Source organism: Mytilus edulis, chromosome 14, assembly GCF_963676685.1.
Source record: "Mytilus edulis chromosome 14, xbMytEdul2.2, whole genome shotgun sequence".
Classification (NCBI taxonomy): Eukaryota; Metazoa; Mollusca; class Bivalvia; order Mytilida; family Mytilidae; genus Mytilus; species Mytilus edulis.
The window spans coordinates 23,728,612-23,744,617 of record NC_092357.1 but is presented as its reverse complement, the minus strand read 5'-3'; the positions used below and the strand labels follow the sequence as shown (position 1 = coordinate 23,744,617).

General features: G+C 31.0%; 1 protein-coding gene across 1 annotated transcript; it reads left to right on the top strand.

The window, feature by feature from the left end:
* The first annotated feature begins 745 nt into the window (after window positions 1-745).
* On the top strand, window positions 746-9,826 carry LOC139504058 (CUB domain-containing protein-like). Its single transcript, XM_071294117.1, has 6 exons — window positions 746-788; window positions 1,360-1,464; window positions 3,556-3,666; window positions 5,112-5,327; window positions 8,585-8,629; window positions 9,478-9,826. Exons 1-6 carry the CDS (start codon window positions 746-748, stop codon window positions 9,549-9,551), a joined length of 594 nt encoding a protein of 197 aa, XP_071150218.1. The 3' UTR covers window positions 9,552-9,826.
* Window positions 9,827-16,006: the final 6,180 nt, after the last annotated feature.

The following is a 16,006-nucleotide window of genomic DNA, read 5'->3' as shown; positions in this document are numbered from 1 at the left end:
ATTTTAGGGCATTTTTGCTGTTTTTGGTTATTATCTTGAATATTATTATAGATAGAGATAAACTGTAACAGCAATAATGTTCAGCAAAGTAAGATTTACAAATAAGTCAACATGGCTGAAATGGTCAGTTGACCCCTTTAGGAGTTATTGCCCTTTATAGTCAATTTTTATCATTTTTCATAAATTTTTGTAAATTTTTAGAAAATATTTTCCATTGTAATTACTGGGCCAATCTCATTATAGATGGAGATGATTGTAGCAACAAGAATGTTCAGTAAAATAAGATCAACAAACACATCACCATCACCAAAACACAATTATGTCATGAATTTATCTGTGTCCATTGTTTAATATGCACATAGACCAAGGTGAGCGACACAGGCTCTTGAGAGCCTCTCGTTTTGTTTTCCTTTAACATTTGAGGTTTTTCTCGCGGTTTAAGTGTGTAACTCGGAATTTTCAGCCCTCAATCATTGTTGACGTTTGCATACCGGTATGCTACTGCTACCTTTATTTATCACGTTTATACTTTTGCATAAACTCATCATATATACCAGGATTAAATTTGTATTTACGAAGACGAGTGTTTCGTCTACAAAAAACTAATATAATCTTTCTTTTTAGACGGATGTGACGAATACCCTGGTCATTTTGCATGTGATGGCGCCTGTTATTCCTCATTTATTAAATGTGATGGAAGAGTTAACTGTGGTACTGGTGAGGACGAGGACGGATGCACAGGTAAATGGCCCAACAACCTACATTGCCTGAACACCCGAAGCAAGATTGTCGGCCGCTCCGGTCATTCCCGAAGTCCTGCATTTTCAATGCCGAGTTTATGAGCTTCGGTCCTGGCTTGGAAGTAAATAATGCCTATAGAAACGCTCATTGCAATTCACTCTGCTTTTCTGCCAGGACCGGAAATAATATTTTTGAAAATATTCACCCAAAAAACTATCTGAATTTACGTTAACACTTTGTTTTAAGTGGTATTCATCTTAATTTGACAACATTTTTTTTTATCATTAACAAGAACAGATCTGAATAACGACAGTACATGTATATCTACGTTTATCACAAAAGTACTAGTACACATAATTCGCTGTATTGCGTAACGACGACCTTATTTAGACTACCAAGTAACGTCAATAAAAACTAACGTTTTAAGTTTTTTACAATACAATTATCTTTATTTTAAAACAAATAATCGAACATGTCCAATTGAGTCATTATATGGAATAAAATTTGTACAAAAACAGAAAATGATGTTATCGTTATCTAGCATTCTGTGTGACGCTGAATATATTATATAATGTCCTTTGCATATATCTAAATAAATGAATTGTTTATTTTTTTCAGGGTGTAATGCCAATTTCCAGTGTCATGAAGGTAGTTGTATCTCTTTTCTTAAAGAGTGTAATGGCGTTATTGATTGTCCGAACGGAGAAGATGAGGGAAGTCAATGTATGTAGCATAAATATATATATATATTATATAAATTTAAATCAATCATGTCAATAGACCAAAACTTACCTGCATTACTGTTTTACATAAACTATCAGCATTGTTAACATTTTTGACACTGACGAAGGCTATTTGTTAAGCCCAAATATTTATTAACACGATATAATAACAACATATACGTATAATACCATCTTATATAAGTACCTTTGTACAAATTTGTAGACTTGTATAATATTTTCCTGATCTGCACAGTATCGTCTATTCTAGTCGATCCGGTACATAGCAAATTTACTGGTGGGTTCTTTTAATAGACTTTTATACATACAGATATAGACTCGTAGTTTTGATTTGCCAGTCTTATTCCTCCTTTGACATACAACAAGCGATTTAAGCTGAAGTTAATGATGCCATATACATATATAGCCTGCATGTGATGTTTCTTTAATGTAAGCGATTTTAGTTTAAGTTTAAAAGAATAATGTCATATACATATCTATAGCATGTAACGTTGTATTGTACCACCATCACTGGTGATGTGATGGATATACTCTGTCCTAGTTTTGTCACTGATTCAAACGTACTTATCATGTAATTCTTTCTGATATTGCATCACACACTGTGTAGGATCCTCAACGATAGATAATTCAGTTGATCTGTAAAACAAAACCTATTTCCATGCCTTAATTATCATGTAATGTGTTAAAATGCTAGATTAAAACTTAAGAGGAAAGGTAACACACGGACACCGAAAGCTTTATTTTTGTAGCGTCTAGGTGGTCGAGTGGTCTAGCACGTCGGGCAAAATGAAAGGCGATATAGTGCCACAATATCTCAGTAGCATGAGTTCGAAAACCGGCGAAGAACAAACAAATTGCTCCCACGAATGTACAGATCATACATTGTTGGGCTGAATTTAGACACATTATATATTCATATATTTATATATAACGGTAATGTTTTGCATAAATGGGCGTAATGAAATAGATAAAGTGGCAACAAATTAATGAAAAAATAATATTTTGTACGAGCTATTAAAAAAGGAGATTATCAGCGAAAATCTTATACGTAGAGAGTACACATAAGTATTATAAATGATTATAATCTTAGTGTATTGCTAAAACCTTTCAGTTGAACATGATTATATATATATAAAAGATTTTAATTCGAAATTGATGTCTTTAGCTACCATAGAAACTTAAATGGTTTTAGTCTGAACAGCAAATTATACATCCAAATGTGAAAATAACGCTTTAAGAATTGAATAATTAATCTTCACGTGCAGTGTTTTCCATTCGGCATTTAAGCCGGGTGTGCCGACCACCTTCTTTTGAAAGCCGACCACCTTTCGATTTTAGGAGGTGGTCGGCTTTTTTTTCAAAATCCGGATTTTTTTTCGGTTCCGTACCGTTAAAATTTGAATACTAATCCCGCCTTGTTTTCATTGACAAAGATGGCGTCGAATCGTCAAATTTCAATGTTTTCATTAATCAATCGGGGGAAATGAAAGGAAGATGACGATGATGATAAGAAAATACTAGACCAAATAAGTTAAATAAAATTGATAGTAATGTTGAAGTGGTGGAAATTGAACAAAAATCAACCAAACAACGGAAAAGACACGCAAGTGAAGACAAATATGAGCAAGACTTCAAGTGACTTATAGTCAGAGGAAGGCTACTACTGTTCTGTGTGCCAAAAATACGGCACAAAAGCAAGAAACAGAACAGAAACCTGGATCAGAAGGCCTTAAATCCATGCTGATGCATAAAATTGTAAATGAAAGAAGAGATAAAAGAGATAAATTTTTGAAAAAATAAAATCAAAGAATATTTGACAATTAATATGACTACTTCTATTTATGTTTGTTCAACTCCATACAATGTGAATATTATACTAATCTTTATTTTTGTGACCCCCACGTGCACCCACAGTAAATTAAAAAAGGTTGGACATTTAAAAAAAAACCCACCCGGTTGCAAGTTATTTTTTTAAAACACCCACCTTACCTTAGTGAAAAAAGGAAAAAACTGAGTCGTGAATTCAGTAATCATAAATAATGACAACTATATTATCATATTATATTATATATAGGTCTATGTTCTGGATTTAGATGCATCGGTGGAACGTGCATAGACGATGCGCTGCGTTGTGATGGAAACCCCGATTGTCCTGCCCAAGATGATGAAAATAAAGCAGCATGTGGTATGATAACAATATTTGTCGTTGTAATAGAAACAATCATGTTTTTGGATCTGCATACATGATATTTAAAGAAACAGTTATATAGGCAATAAAATTTAAAAAAAATATTAGTAAAACTCAGACACAATTCCTATTAATGTATCCTAAGTAGTAAAATGAATTAAAAAGCAAGCCCTTTCGAGAGTTACGAGGATATAAAACAAACACTTTATCATAGCAATATATTTATATAATTCGCAGTTAGGATGACGTCCATTATCACTGAACTAGTAAACATATTTGTGTAGGGGCCATCTTAAGGATGTACTTAGGTGATATCAGTGAAATTGAAATAAATCAAGAATTTAATATTGATGCTTTAAGCTAAAAGAGTATAAGTTAAGAATAAAAAAAGGCCAAACATATTGATAGGTCATGGAGCTCCTTTTCGATATATATGATGTATAATAATTTCATCATAAATACCAGGATTAAAATATTATATATAAGCCAGACGCGCGTTTCGTCTACAAAAGACTTATCTAATCAAACAATGTTTAAAGGGCCAAATAAATTAAGAGTTTAAAGAGCATTAAGGACAAAAAATTCCTAAAAGTTTTGCCAAATACGGCTAAGGTAATCTATTCCTGAGGTAGAAAATCTTAAGTATTTCAAAAATTTAAAAATGAAATATGGCGGGAATTGTCTGACTCTGACTGTTAACTTATATTAGCATTGGTAATATTTGGGTCTCAAATCAAAAGAAAGAAATCAAGAATCTGCCTTGTTAAATGACCTTTTATAATTATATAAAAGTATTCTATGAAAAGATAAATGGAGGTTATGGGGCAAAATTTTTCACCTTGTATTGTATGGAAAAAACACGAAGGAGTCCAAACATTTATCACAAATTCCAAAACCTCACCTACGTACATCATTACAGACGCCTCCGGTTGCGGGAATTTCTCGCTGCATTGAAGACCAATTGGTGTCCTTCGGCTGTTGTCTGCTCTATGGACGGGTTGGTGTCTCTTTGACACATTCCCCATTTCCATTCCCAATTTTAAATAGGTATACTCTTGCCTGCAGTTGATGTAACTGTTCACATGGCATTTTTGCTGTGACCACTACTAAAGTAGTCTGAGATTTGCCGATATTCAATGTATTCTCTAGATCATATCGGTAGTCAAACAACATGTATTAGGATTTTCCTTGTCTTGATTTTGAAAACAGTTGTTTTATTTCGTTAAACACTTAAATTCGTGGATCAAGCCATCCACGAACACTACGACAATTGGTTCCCCGCGAATAAAAGTACTTTCGCAGTATCTTATAGAAAAAAGTTTAAATAAGGATCCACATATATTGTGAATGAGTCAACACAAGTAAATTTGTTAGGACATTTTTTATTACATTTATTCGTAATAAGATGTTTATCTCATATATTAAACGTCTATGTTTTATAGCTCTCACAACGCAACATGTCACGACAACAGTAGCTACAACAACAACAACAACAACACAACCAACGACAACAACTCAACCAACAACAACAACTCAACCCTCTACAACAACTCAACCCACGACAACAACACTACCGACAACAACAACACTACTGACAACAACAACACTACCGACAAATACACAGATGACAACAACACAGACGACAATGAAGCCAGAAGGTACTTAATAAAATATGAGAATTATAATTTCATATTATAAACAAATGTGCTAAAGCAGTAAATTAGAGATTTTTTATTTTATCCATTGAAGCCGTATTTTTAAATATGAGCACTATTTCCCTACTTAAGGATGTAATTAGGTGAAATTACAAAACATTCAAGAATGTAGAAATTATACTATAAGTTTGAAGTGCATTAGTTTTCCAAAAATGGCGGGAAAAGGGTAACTCGGGCTTTTACCTTATATTTGCATTGGTTTTATTTGGTCTCAAATTGAAAGAAAAGAATTCAGTCACAATTCACAAACATCCTTAACAACACTTAAGGTAATGAGAAAGTTATATTCGTGCGTTCATTTTACAGATTAATGGCATAATGAGACATTTGTTACCGTTTGATTTGGTTCAAATATAGCCTACTAAGACAATCAAACGTATAACAGTTGGAGGCATGTCCATTCATTAAACACTTGTCTGTTGTACGAAATAATAGGTCCGGTAACTCCAATAAACTATATTTAGGATTTTAGAAATACAAGACCAATAGCTCTGCAAAAAACTTGCCGATACATAGGTTCGGTTGATAGGTCGAGTGTGCTGAGGTATATATAAAAAGAAATAATTTACAGATCATATGACGCGTCTGTCAATATTTTTTTTTATCAATTTATAGAAATTTTGTGTCAGATAATTCCTATTACACTTTTCGAAACACGAACCAGGTATGAATATTAAAAATCAGACACATTATGCAGACTTTACTTTCTAGTTCAATATGACACAGTAAACCAACTTATTTTCGCAAGCGATTTATTTTCCCGACTTTTGCGATTAAAAAAAATAAACGCGAATATAAATCGTCGTTAAATGGTAACGCTTTAATATTTTTTTCTATTTGTCTACATCAAGTGATTTGAAAATCGCGAAATTAAATCGTCATCAAGTAGTCTATAATGAGCTGAACGGGAAATAAAGTATCCGCAAAATAAGTTGGTTTACACTAAATGGAATCAAGACTGACATCAGAATATTTATAGAGCCTACACAAAATTGAATTAAACCAAAGGAATATTGAAGGAAATAAAACAATGCATTACATTGTGTTATAAGCAATTTCACCCTTAGATGAAGATCAATGAGGGAGAAACAAGAAATGATCTGCATGCTTAGAATCTTTACTTTAATTTAATTAACAGACGCTCACGAAAAAACAAAATTAACAAAATGTCGTATACTAATAGATCCTATAAGTAAACTTTTTGTTTTGTCGAAAATTTATTGTATATCCCAAAGCTTTTCCATAAAGTGTTGGGACATCAAAATGCTTTTATACCGATTTCTCATTTTTTATTAAATAGTTAAATGTCATCATCAAACATGCATAATTTGGTTTCTGTACTTTAACCCTATCATCATAATGTATTTGAATCCTTTCAATTTCCTTCTAACCTCGAATTGCACATGCCGTTGGTTCTGCTTGCAGAATGTATGTAAGGTGTGCTATTGGACAAACGAGTTATCGAAAAATGTACTGAAACATGTTCATTCGTTTTACTTGCAAGTTAACTCATCATAAAGTAACATTTTGATCCATTGTCTCAAATTTTCCCAAAATTTAAACTTTCCTTATACAAAATCCACCCAATCCTATTCAGCCCTATCAAAGGCATTCTGTTGGTGGAGAAATATAATTATTCCATCTTCTTCTCCTTTGTCTATATGGTCTATTATATCTTGAACCAATCTATAACCATCAGTAATATTTCTTCCATCAACAAATATTTTTTGATCTGGATGTATTATTTTTGGTAAGACTTTTTTTAAATCTCGGTGCAAGGAGTTAAGCTATGATTTTATAATCGGTGTTAAATAATGTACGGGGTCACCAGTTTTTAGTATTTTCTATTTCACCACTCTAATGTAAAAACGTAAGAACAACGTTATGTTTTCTTTTTACTTTTTTTACCTTATTTTTCATGAAATTGGTAAAGCTTTTCACCGCCCTATAACACACTTTGTCTTTACCATTTACTTTTTTTCTACCAATTTCGCGTTTTCTATAATTTTCAAAGATTCTGTCAAATTTGTTTAAATATCCTTCTTTGCATTTATATTGTTTATATTTTTCTCCTGTACCAATCTAAATGCTTTAAGCCTTCTTTCTAAATGTTAAATGCGATTTTCGTTAGATAAGCGAATAAATGTTTTACTTACATCAATTATTTTACTGTGGTTTGATCCCAGCTGTCTTGTAAATCATTGAATTTGTCTTAACTATTGTTAACTCGACATTTAACGGACGCCATAACGAGTTGGTTGACCGTTATGAAATAACCGTTTCACAGATGATATCGGATATGTTCCTTACGTCGTAACTACAATTCCCTTCCTGTTCATGAATGTGACTTATCGAATTAGACTATTTACATTATTTGCTATTACATAAGCAACATGACGGGTGCCACATGTGGAGCAGGATCTGCTTACCCTTCCGGAGCACCTGAGATCACCCCTAGTTTTTGGTGGGGTTCGTGTTGTTTATTCTTTAGTTTACTATGTTGTGTCATGTGTACTATTGATTGTCTGTTTGTCTCTTTCATTTTTAGCCACGGCGTTGTCAGTTTATTTTAGATTTATGAGTTTGACTGTCCCTTTGGTATCTTTGGTCCTTCTTTTGTTTCATCCTTCCAAAAAGATTTAAAAGCATTTGAAAAATGTTCAGATTTAATTATGTTTTAATTATGTTGTAACTACTATAATTATGACCGATATGTTGAAGTCTCTTTAAAATCATTCATAATTTTCCAAAACTCTGCTTGAAGAGATCTTGATATAATGTAGAACCAATAGTTCTAGCTGTTTCAAAGACAGGCGAAGGATACAAAAGGGACATTGAGATACCCGTCTTATTATTACTATAAAATACGATGATAAGTTGTTTTTGGTGGGGTTTGTGTCGCTTAGTCTTTAGTTTTCTGTGTTGTGTCTTCTGTACTATTATGTGTCTGTTTATCTTTTTATTTTCTAGCCATGGCGTTGTCTGTTTATTTTGAAAATCTATGAGTTTGACTGTCCCTCTGGTATCTTTCGCCCCTCTTATACTTAACGAAAAGGAATTTATGTTGGTTATGATTATGTTTGTATTGTCCTAAAAGCTCCTTATCGTCTTTTTGAAAACCTCACGAATTCTGTAAAAGCTATATAGTTAAAATACATTTATTTTTTTCTCATATTATTGTTAATTTTTCTAAATTTTAGAATGTGGATTAGATATCATAAGAGACTATTTGAATGGATGCTCGAGTAAGTAATGAGAATATTATTGTTATAATCTATTTATAGTTGAGGTAAATAGTAAATAAAGGCAACACTAGTATACCGCTGCTCGCAATTAACAAATAGATAGAGAAAAAACCAAATCCGGGTTACAAACTAAATTTGTGGGAAACACATTAAATAGAAGAGGAGAGCAACAACACAACACAAACACAACAATACAATAACACTAAAATGCAATACTTCAAAGCAACACTGAAATAAACTTTTTCATAAAAGCAAGTACATGCAAACCAAGATATGAATATTTGTTAATTGTTATGATTATTATTTTTCACCCACCCTGCACATTGATAAAGGCGACAGTATTATATATATATATATATATATATAAGTTATAGACAGGCTAAGCGATAACAAATCCGGGTTACAAACTAAAGCTGTGGGGAAACGCATCAACTATTAGAGGAAAACAGCGGAACAACAGAAACAATGAACTGCAACAAAAACAAACACCAAAGTACATAGAAACGGACTATTTGATAACAACTGCCACATTTCTGATTTGGTATCGGACATTTTAAGAAAAAATAAACATTGGGTGCATTTTAGTTTTTATAGCTCATAATGAACATCTTTCACTACAGCAGTGGTTGCATAAACGTGTATAATTTTCTAGTAGATTTATCTAGTCATTGGACACTTTACAAACTTCGGTTAAAAGAAGTGTTTTACAGCTGATTATGTGATGTCAATCAATATAACGAGAGAAAACAAAAATATAGTACAGTATAACGTAGAGTTCTCCAATTATTTTCTTCATTCAGGTACTCAATTGTAATAAACTTCCTAATATTTTAAAAATATATTTTCAGGTGCAGCTAGTGTTAGAATGAGCATCATGATGTTTGGACTGTGTTTAGTTGGGGCATTATATGTAATTACTTGACGGATGGTAATGGGAAAGGAACTGAATATCAAATATTAATTCTATTCCTTAATTTGTTTTAGTTTTCTTGGAACTCTCTATCTATAACGTTTATCAATTTTTATGTTACCTTTTTTTTAATAATTATTGTATTTGGACATTTAGGAGGTAGCAAGTGGGCATATCTTTTTTTTCTTTTTTTTTGTATATACTACCTTATTATCTATGGGCATATTAAACATCATTTTTCAGGAATAAATATGAACAACATGTACAAAACATGGTCATATAGCAAATGTTAGTAACACAAAACACTTTACAAATATTTAATTATTATTTAATGTTAACCGTAAAATTAATTTTACAATAACATTCACAAATAAAAAAAATTGAATCTTGGATACATTTTCAATTTTCCTAATGCTGCTTTTCAATTTATGAACCCTATGTTCTTTGTTTAAAATACGAATGGTTTTATATATTGGTAGTAATTGAAACACGTGCTTATGTTTTGGACATTCAAAATAATCATGTCATAGCATATAAATCTTTTGAAATTGTTCTAGGTCAGTTAATAATAAGTTGATTGACTAATATAAGTTGGGTGGTTAAGTTTAATATTTAATGCTTGTTATCATAATTATAAGATTCTAATGTGTATGTTGTTTAATATATTAATCATTAAGTATCATTTAAATCCTTTCATTCACTAAATGCAATATAGCGGAATACATATTCGGAACTTATTATTATTTTTTTTTAATGTATCGACGAATTTTCACTTGAAAATAACAATAAATGATTATTCAATATCACTTTGTTACGATTAATTTCCTCCAAGCTCATTATACATTGTTGATAGTGTGATTCGTGTCATGGCAGTTTTTCATTGGTCAGAATTTCGTTATGACGTCAATTTTTCTTGCTTTTCTCTGAATTTATTTTGTGACGCCAAGAAAAAAAGGTCTGAAGACGCCACATGAAAGACACCATCTTTTAGCAGATCCTTCAGAGGAAAGTATTAAAAATTGTCTGCATATTATTAGAGAAATAGGTTTCACCACAGAAACTAGTGCAATATAATATGTATCGACTCCCTACAGTTAAATTTTGAATATTTAAAGTGCTCAGCGAGCCTCACGTTTTCAATTTTAATTGCTTCGAGTTGATTGATAGTATATCCAACTTGATGCAGTGTCAAACCCATCACATGAATGGACAACAACTGTTATTTTCCTTACTTCGTTCAGGTACAAAATGGCGGATCATGACGATATCTGTTGAAGAAGTGGAGCTTTGTAAAACATAAGATTTGTTAAAAATACATTAGTCCTTATAATATGAACAACCATGAGAAAATAGAACAGGGTCGTTAAGTCTATATACTCAGTTAATTTAGTCGAATTGTATTGTTAAAATACTATAATTAAAATGCATATTTCAATTTATTTTAATTATACCGTTGTTTTGTTCTGATTTTCAAAGCCTGTTATCTTTGAATAGTATTAAAATAGATAAATAAATAATCTTTATTTCAAGAGGATGATCCCATTAGTTAAAACTAATCTTCCTGAGAGTCCTCAAAATAATAATAACATATTTATAAGTACATACAGTATTATAAAGTTATATTATACACAATATACAATTGTATTTAAATAATAATGAAAAAGCATATTAATTTGCACAATTTATGAAAAATTTGTAACATTTTGTTTTAAAAGATACAAGTGTATTACTCATTTTTATTTCATTTGGTAAACTGTTCCATATTTGAGAACCTGAATATGTAAATGTTTTCTTTAAAAAAATAGTTTTTGGTTTTGGAAGATTTAATAGTTTTTCATCAGCTGAACGTAAGTTATAATTTTGATTATCAGTAAAATGAAAATTTTCTTGTAAATAGTTAGGAACCATACCATTTAATGATTTAAATACAAGTATTAACTATATTTGAAACACCATTATAGACTAATTGACAACAGTACTGTAGCCAATTTGGATTTTTAAATTGAGAAGAAGTTTAAAAAGTAATTAAAATGGAATATTAATCAAGTCTTAGCATGGATTTATGATAATGTAATCTTTGTTTAATCGGCACAATGTTACATTCGTGAAATAATACGCTTGAAGGTTTTATGTAATCATGTTCGTATAGAATTATTATTGCTGCTCTCTTTTGCAGTTTCAGTACACTTTCTAATAGAAAGTTATTGCAGTTTCCCAATATTGAACACCAATAATCTAAATGAGGTCACACGTAAGCGTTATACATGTATGTTAAACAGTTGTTTATCTTCGTGATTAAAGTATTTCTTTATCCTTTTCAGTAAAGAGTTGACTTTTTTTTATAAGACCAAGATAGAGATCCATCAATACAAATACCTAGAAGCTTTTCACGTGTATTTTCTTTAATTTGTCGTCTATTTATTGCAAGAATAAATCTTTTGATTTGACGTATCTGAAAGCTTCTAGTTGGAGACATACATATAGCTTTCGTTTAAAATGCAATTACAGCCATTTTATTGTCCTCACTAGCGAAAAATATCTTGTAAAATCGTATTATGTTTTTCTCTGATGCAACTTTTGTTTTGTCCAATGACTAATATGGTGCTATCATCTTTATGATAAAATAAAGGATATCATACATATAATTGAAATTAACACTAGAGTTATTTACTATTATGTGTATAACGATGTTCATTTGTGGCAGCTGCTCTAAACATGAGGGCGAAATTCTTATTTATAAACTTCACATTGAATTAGGACTGAAAACTCTTGCGAACATAAGAAAAAAGGACTATCACAGGAATAAAGGAGTAGGTCCAGTAAGACCCCTTTTTGGCCCCAAAATATAGCAGTTTTACAAAATTGTTAAAATGTAAACTTTTAGCTATTCATTGGACAGAAGAATGCTTCTGCTACACAAATTTGGGCTGATTTTGACAATACAATGCACATATAACGGGTACTTACACTATTAAGTCATGCTAAATTACTGAAATCTTCACAAATCTAGCATTTTAGTTAAATTTTAGACGGTTTTCGTGTAAAACGAAAGTGGCTGCATTCGTGTTCATCCTTAATATTGAAATGTAAGTTGTATTTTATGATACTAGTAATACATAACATATATAAAAGTTGAGGATGAACACGGATGTGGCCACTTTCATTTTTGACAAAAACCATCTGAAAATGACATTTTTCGGCATATTTGGTAGATTTTTCATATTTTATCTTGAATCGGTGCGTTTTTTATTACTAAATCAGTTAAAAGAGTGGTCAAAATCTTTCGTCAGATGAACATTAAATTTGTGGCCAAAATCGGTCCTTACCGGACCTACTCCTTTTAAGTCATACTATTTTACGCTGCAAAAAAAGGACCCTTTGATATAAAAAAAACAATGAATAGAAAATTTGATTGTCAGCTTTCAATGTCACCTGTATATCTTTTTTCTCCTAATGAAGCATTACAATTGGACATGTCTGTGAACTGAACAAAGAATTATATATAGGACATAATTAGCTACGTGTTCAGGGGAAATAACAGTACCCCTAAAAACTTTATTGATTCTAATTTTAAAATTACATTGAATAAGAAATTAAGTTTGTTACTCCCTGCAACGTACATTTTGCAAGTAGTTATTTACAGTAATACTACGCATCAGGAAAAAAATGTTGAGGGTTGTCCTTTAAATAATTTTCTAACACTTAAAAAAACTAATTCATATTGATTATACATGTATCAGTACATTTGTAAATGAATCATTGTTAAGCGTGTGTAAGGGATAACACATTATCTAGTTTCATTATTGAGTTGAAAGAAATTTCGACGTTTGCATTTACAATGTCATTCTGGTATGTTTTGCCTCTCTTTACATAAAATATGTTTTGAATAAAAAAGTTGAGGACAGTATAAAACTGAATGTACTGCTGAGAGGTGTCATTAAATACAAAACAGATCTATGTACGAGAATGTTCAAAATAAGGGACTGCGTCGATCATTGTCAAGTGTCATTATCTAAATAGTTTGTCGTATTATAATTATTATGACAAATTCAATATACTACATAACACATATTTAATCAGACATACGTGATATGACTTGTCATATTATATGTTAGACATATTTTCTACGATAGAATTTAATTTATATTTTGATAATGGTTTAATTGTTTGGTTGCTTAGCATATCCTACAAAGCCATTCACGTCATGTGAATCCTTGTTAAAAGGTGTGTCAGAAGAAACCAAATTCCATCGTTTATATCAATATAAACAATTTGAAGATAGTGAACATGTAAGTGCAGTAATAAATTTTAAAAAGCCAATACAATGCAGTTACCTTATATATATATCAATTAAAACATGTTGGTGACATGTTTGGACTCTAACAGCCGTAAAGAAGGCCAACAACTCCATTGTGTTGTCATGTGTAAGACCATATATCATTAAACATGCCAGAATGAACCCCACGACCACAATAGATGGTGTGTCCCTTTTTAAAGTACGTGTTCATGAATACGAAACGTGATAATGATTTATCGTTTTTTTTTTCTTTTTTTTTTTAAATTTGAATCAAATAGTCAAATTGAAATTATTTTATTGGAATGATACAGTCCTTTTCTAAAGAGTTTCAATAATCAATTCGCAGAACCTATAGAATTATTAAACTTTTACAATCGTATGTGAGGACTTCTAATTTGAGGAAATGAAGCACGGAACAATTAATTGGAATTAAAGACCGTTTTTAAATTCTTCAATTGTTTTATGTTGTTGACTGAAAAACAATTCTAAATTAATACATCCATTAATGAAAACAAAATTAAAAAGTTGGTTTAATTATGGAAACCTGTTGTCGCAGTTTCTTTTAATTGAGAACACGTTTTCGTGTTACCATATCTACGTTGAATTTTCTCGTGTTCCCTTTTTGCACTCTCGTCTGATCACATTTGTTTGCTTTCTTTATTTTCCCGTTATATGTTCAATTTTCTTATCTTTTGAATAACAAAAACTTTTGTAAATGACTATAACTTAGACTCAGATTCATTTATTTTATGGTTGTATTTCTAACAAATAGTTGTAACCACGTGCCATACTAGCTTACACGTTGCATACTTTCAGTCGAGGGTTATGTTACTTGGTTACCCCTTAAAATTGATTAAGACCTTTTAACTCAACGTCTACATGCACTTTCTACCTTTTTTCATGGTGATATTTTGTATCCTGCTATCAGCTAACTGTTGTACATATAACATATACATGAATAAATATTTGCTTTATTTGTACATTTACAAATAATTACATTAGATGTATGTTTCATTATAATATTTTATTCTGATTGGCTAACTGCACATCACGTGTTATTCCGTAAGCAGTTGCATAGCTCAATACCACTTTTCACTTATGATAACACGTGCTCCAACAATAAAGTGCACAGGTGAATTAAATAATAGAATATATAAAATTCGTGTTTTCATGATCATAGCTAAAAAATGTAATTATAAGTATTGAATGCTTCTTTTTGTAACTTTATAGGGTTGTAAAAGCGTTGACCGTGCGTACATATTTAGAATGAAGCGTTTCCGCGCTTCATACAAAATGTACTTCGGTCAACGCTTTTACATCCCAATAAATTTACAAAAAGAACCATTCAAATCGTAAATAAAGTATCATTTTACCCGCTTCCATGTTGAGCAAGCGGTAACGTAAATATTTCTATCTGGGTAACATTGCTTTATGGGGTCCTCTTCGCGGTCCGAACTTCATCTATGTCGATTTCTGTTTGAAAAATCAGAGGCAATGATTAGGATTTAAACTTATGCCCAAGAACAAGGTGTAAAGTGCAGGTTTAAAAACAATATATTTACATTGTTGGAAATATAAAATGTATTTATACTCACTATGAAACAGGAGAAAAGCTCGGCGAGCATTGCTTTTTATCCTGTTTCTAAAGCTCATACAATTAAATTTGATATTTTCCGACAATGTACATACCTATCAATCTATACGATCTCTTTTTAATACCTTGTTGGTTTCAGTAAACAGATTCTCGAAATTTAAACATCTTAGTTCGCATATGGTACATGTCTACAAATTAGTGTATGTCCGACCGACTAAAATGAAAAGTCTAAATAAAAAGTAAAAAAAATAAATAACCAAGCAGTTTTCATTCGTATCAAATAACACAATTAAATGTACTATATTATCAAAAGTAAAAACAAATTGGTTAAAACCGTATGAATGCACTTCATACTCATGAAATTTAGTAAAGTCAAATCAATATGTCTCAAGATACTGTATTGATTAAGTTATACAAGATTTGATTTGAAATAAGATGTATACAAACATCTATCATAATTAAGTAATAAATCAAAATGTGTTGATCTTAAGTAATCAATTATTCCTATTTGACAATTTAACATGCATATATATATATATACATTGAACAGTCATAAATTACTTGATCGTACGCGCG

What these genes read in the sequence shown, in the direction of transcription:
- LOC139504058 (XM_071294117.1), top strand. Translation starts at nt 746, where the DNA reads ATGGCCCAACAACCTACATTGCCTGAACACCCGAAGCAAGATT. An exon ending in AGAAGATGAGGGAAGTCAAT is followed by an intron (nt 1,465 to 3,555) that starts GTATGTAGCATA and finishes TATTATATATAG; the next exon opens with GTCTATGTTCTGGATTTAGA. An exon ending in TGAAAATAAAGCAGCATGTG is followed by an intron (nt 3,667 to 5,111) that starts GTATGATAACAA and finishes TATGTTTTATAG; the next exon opens with CTCTCACAACGCAACATGTC.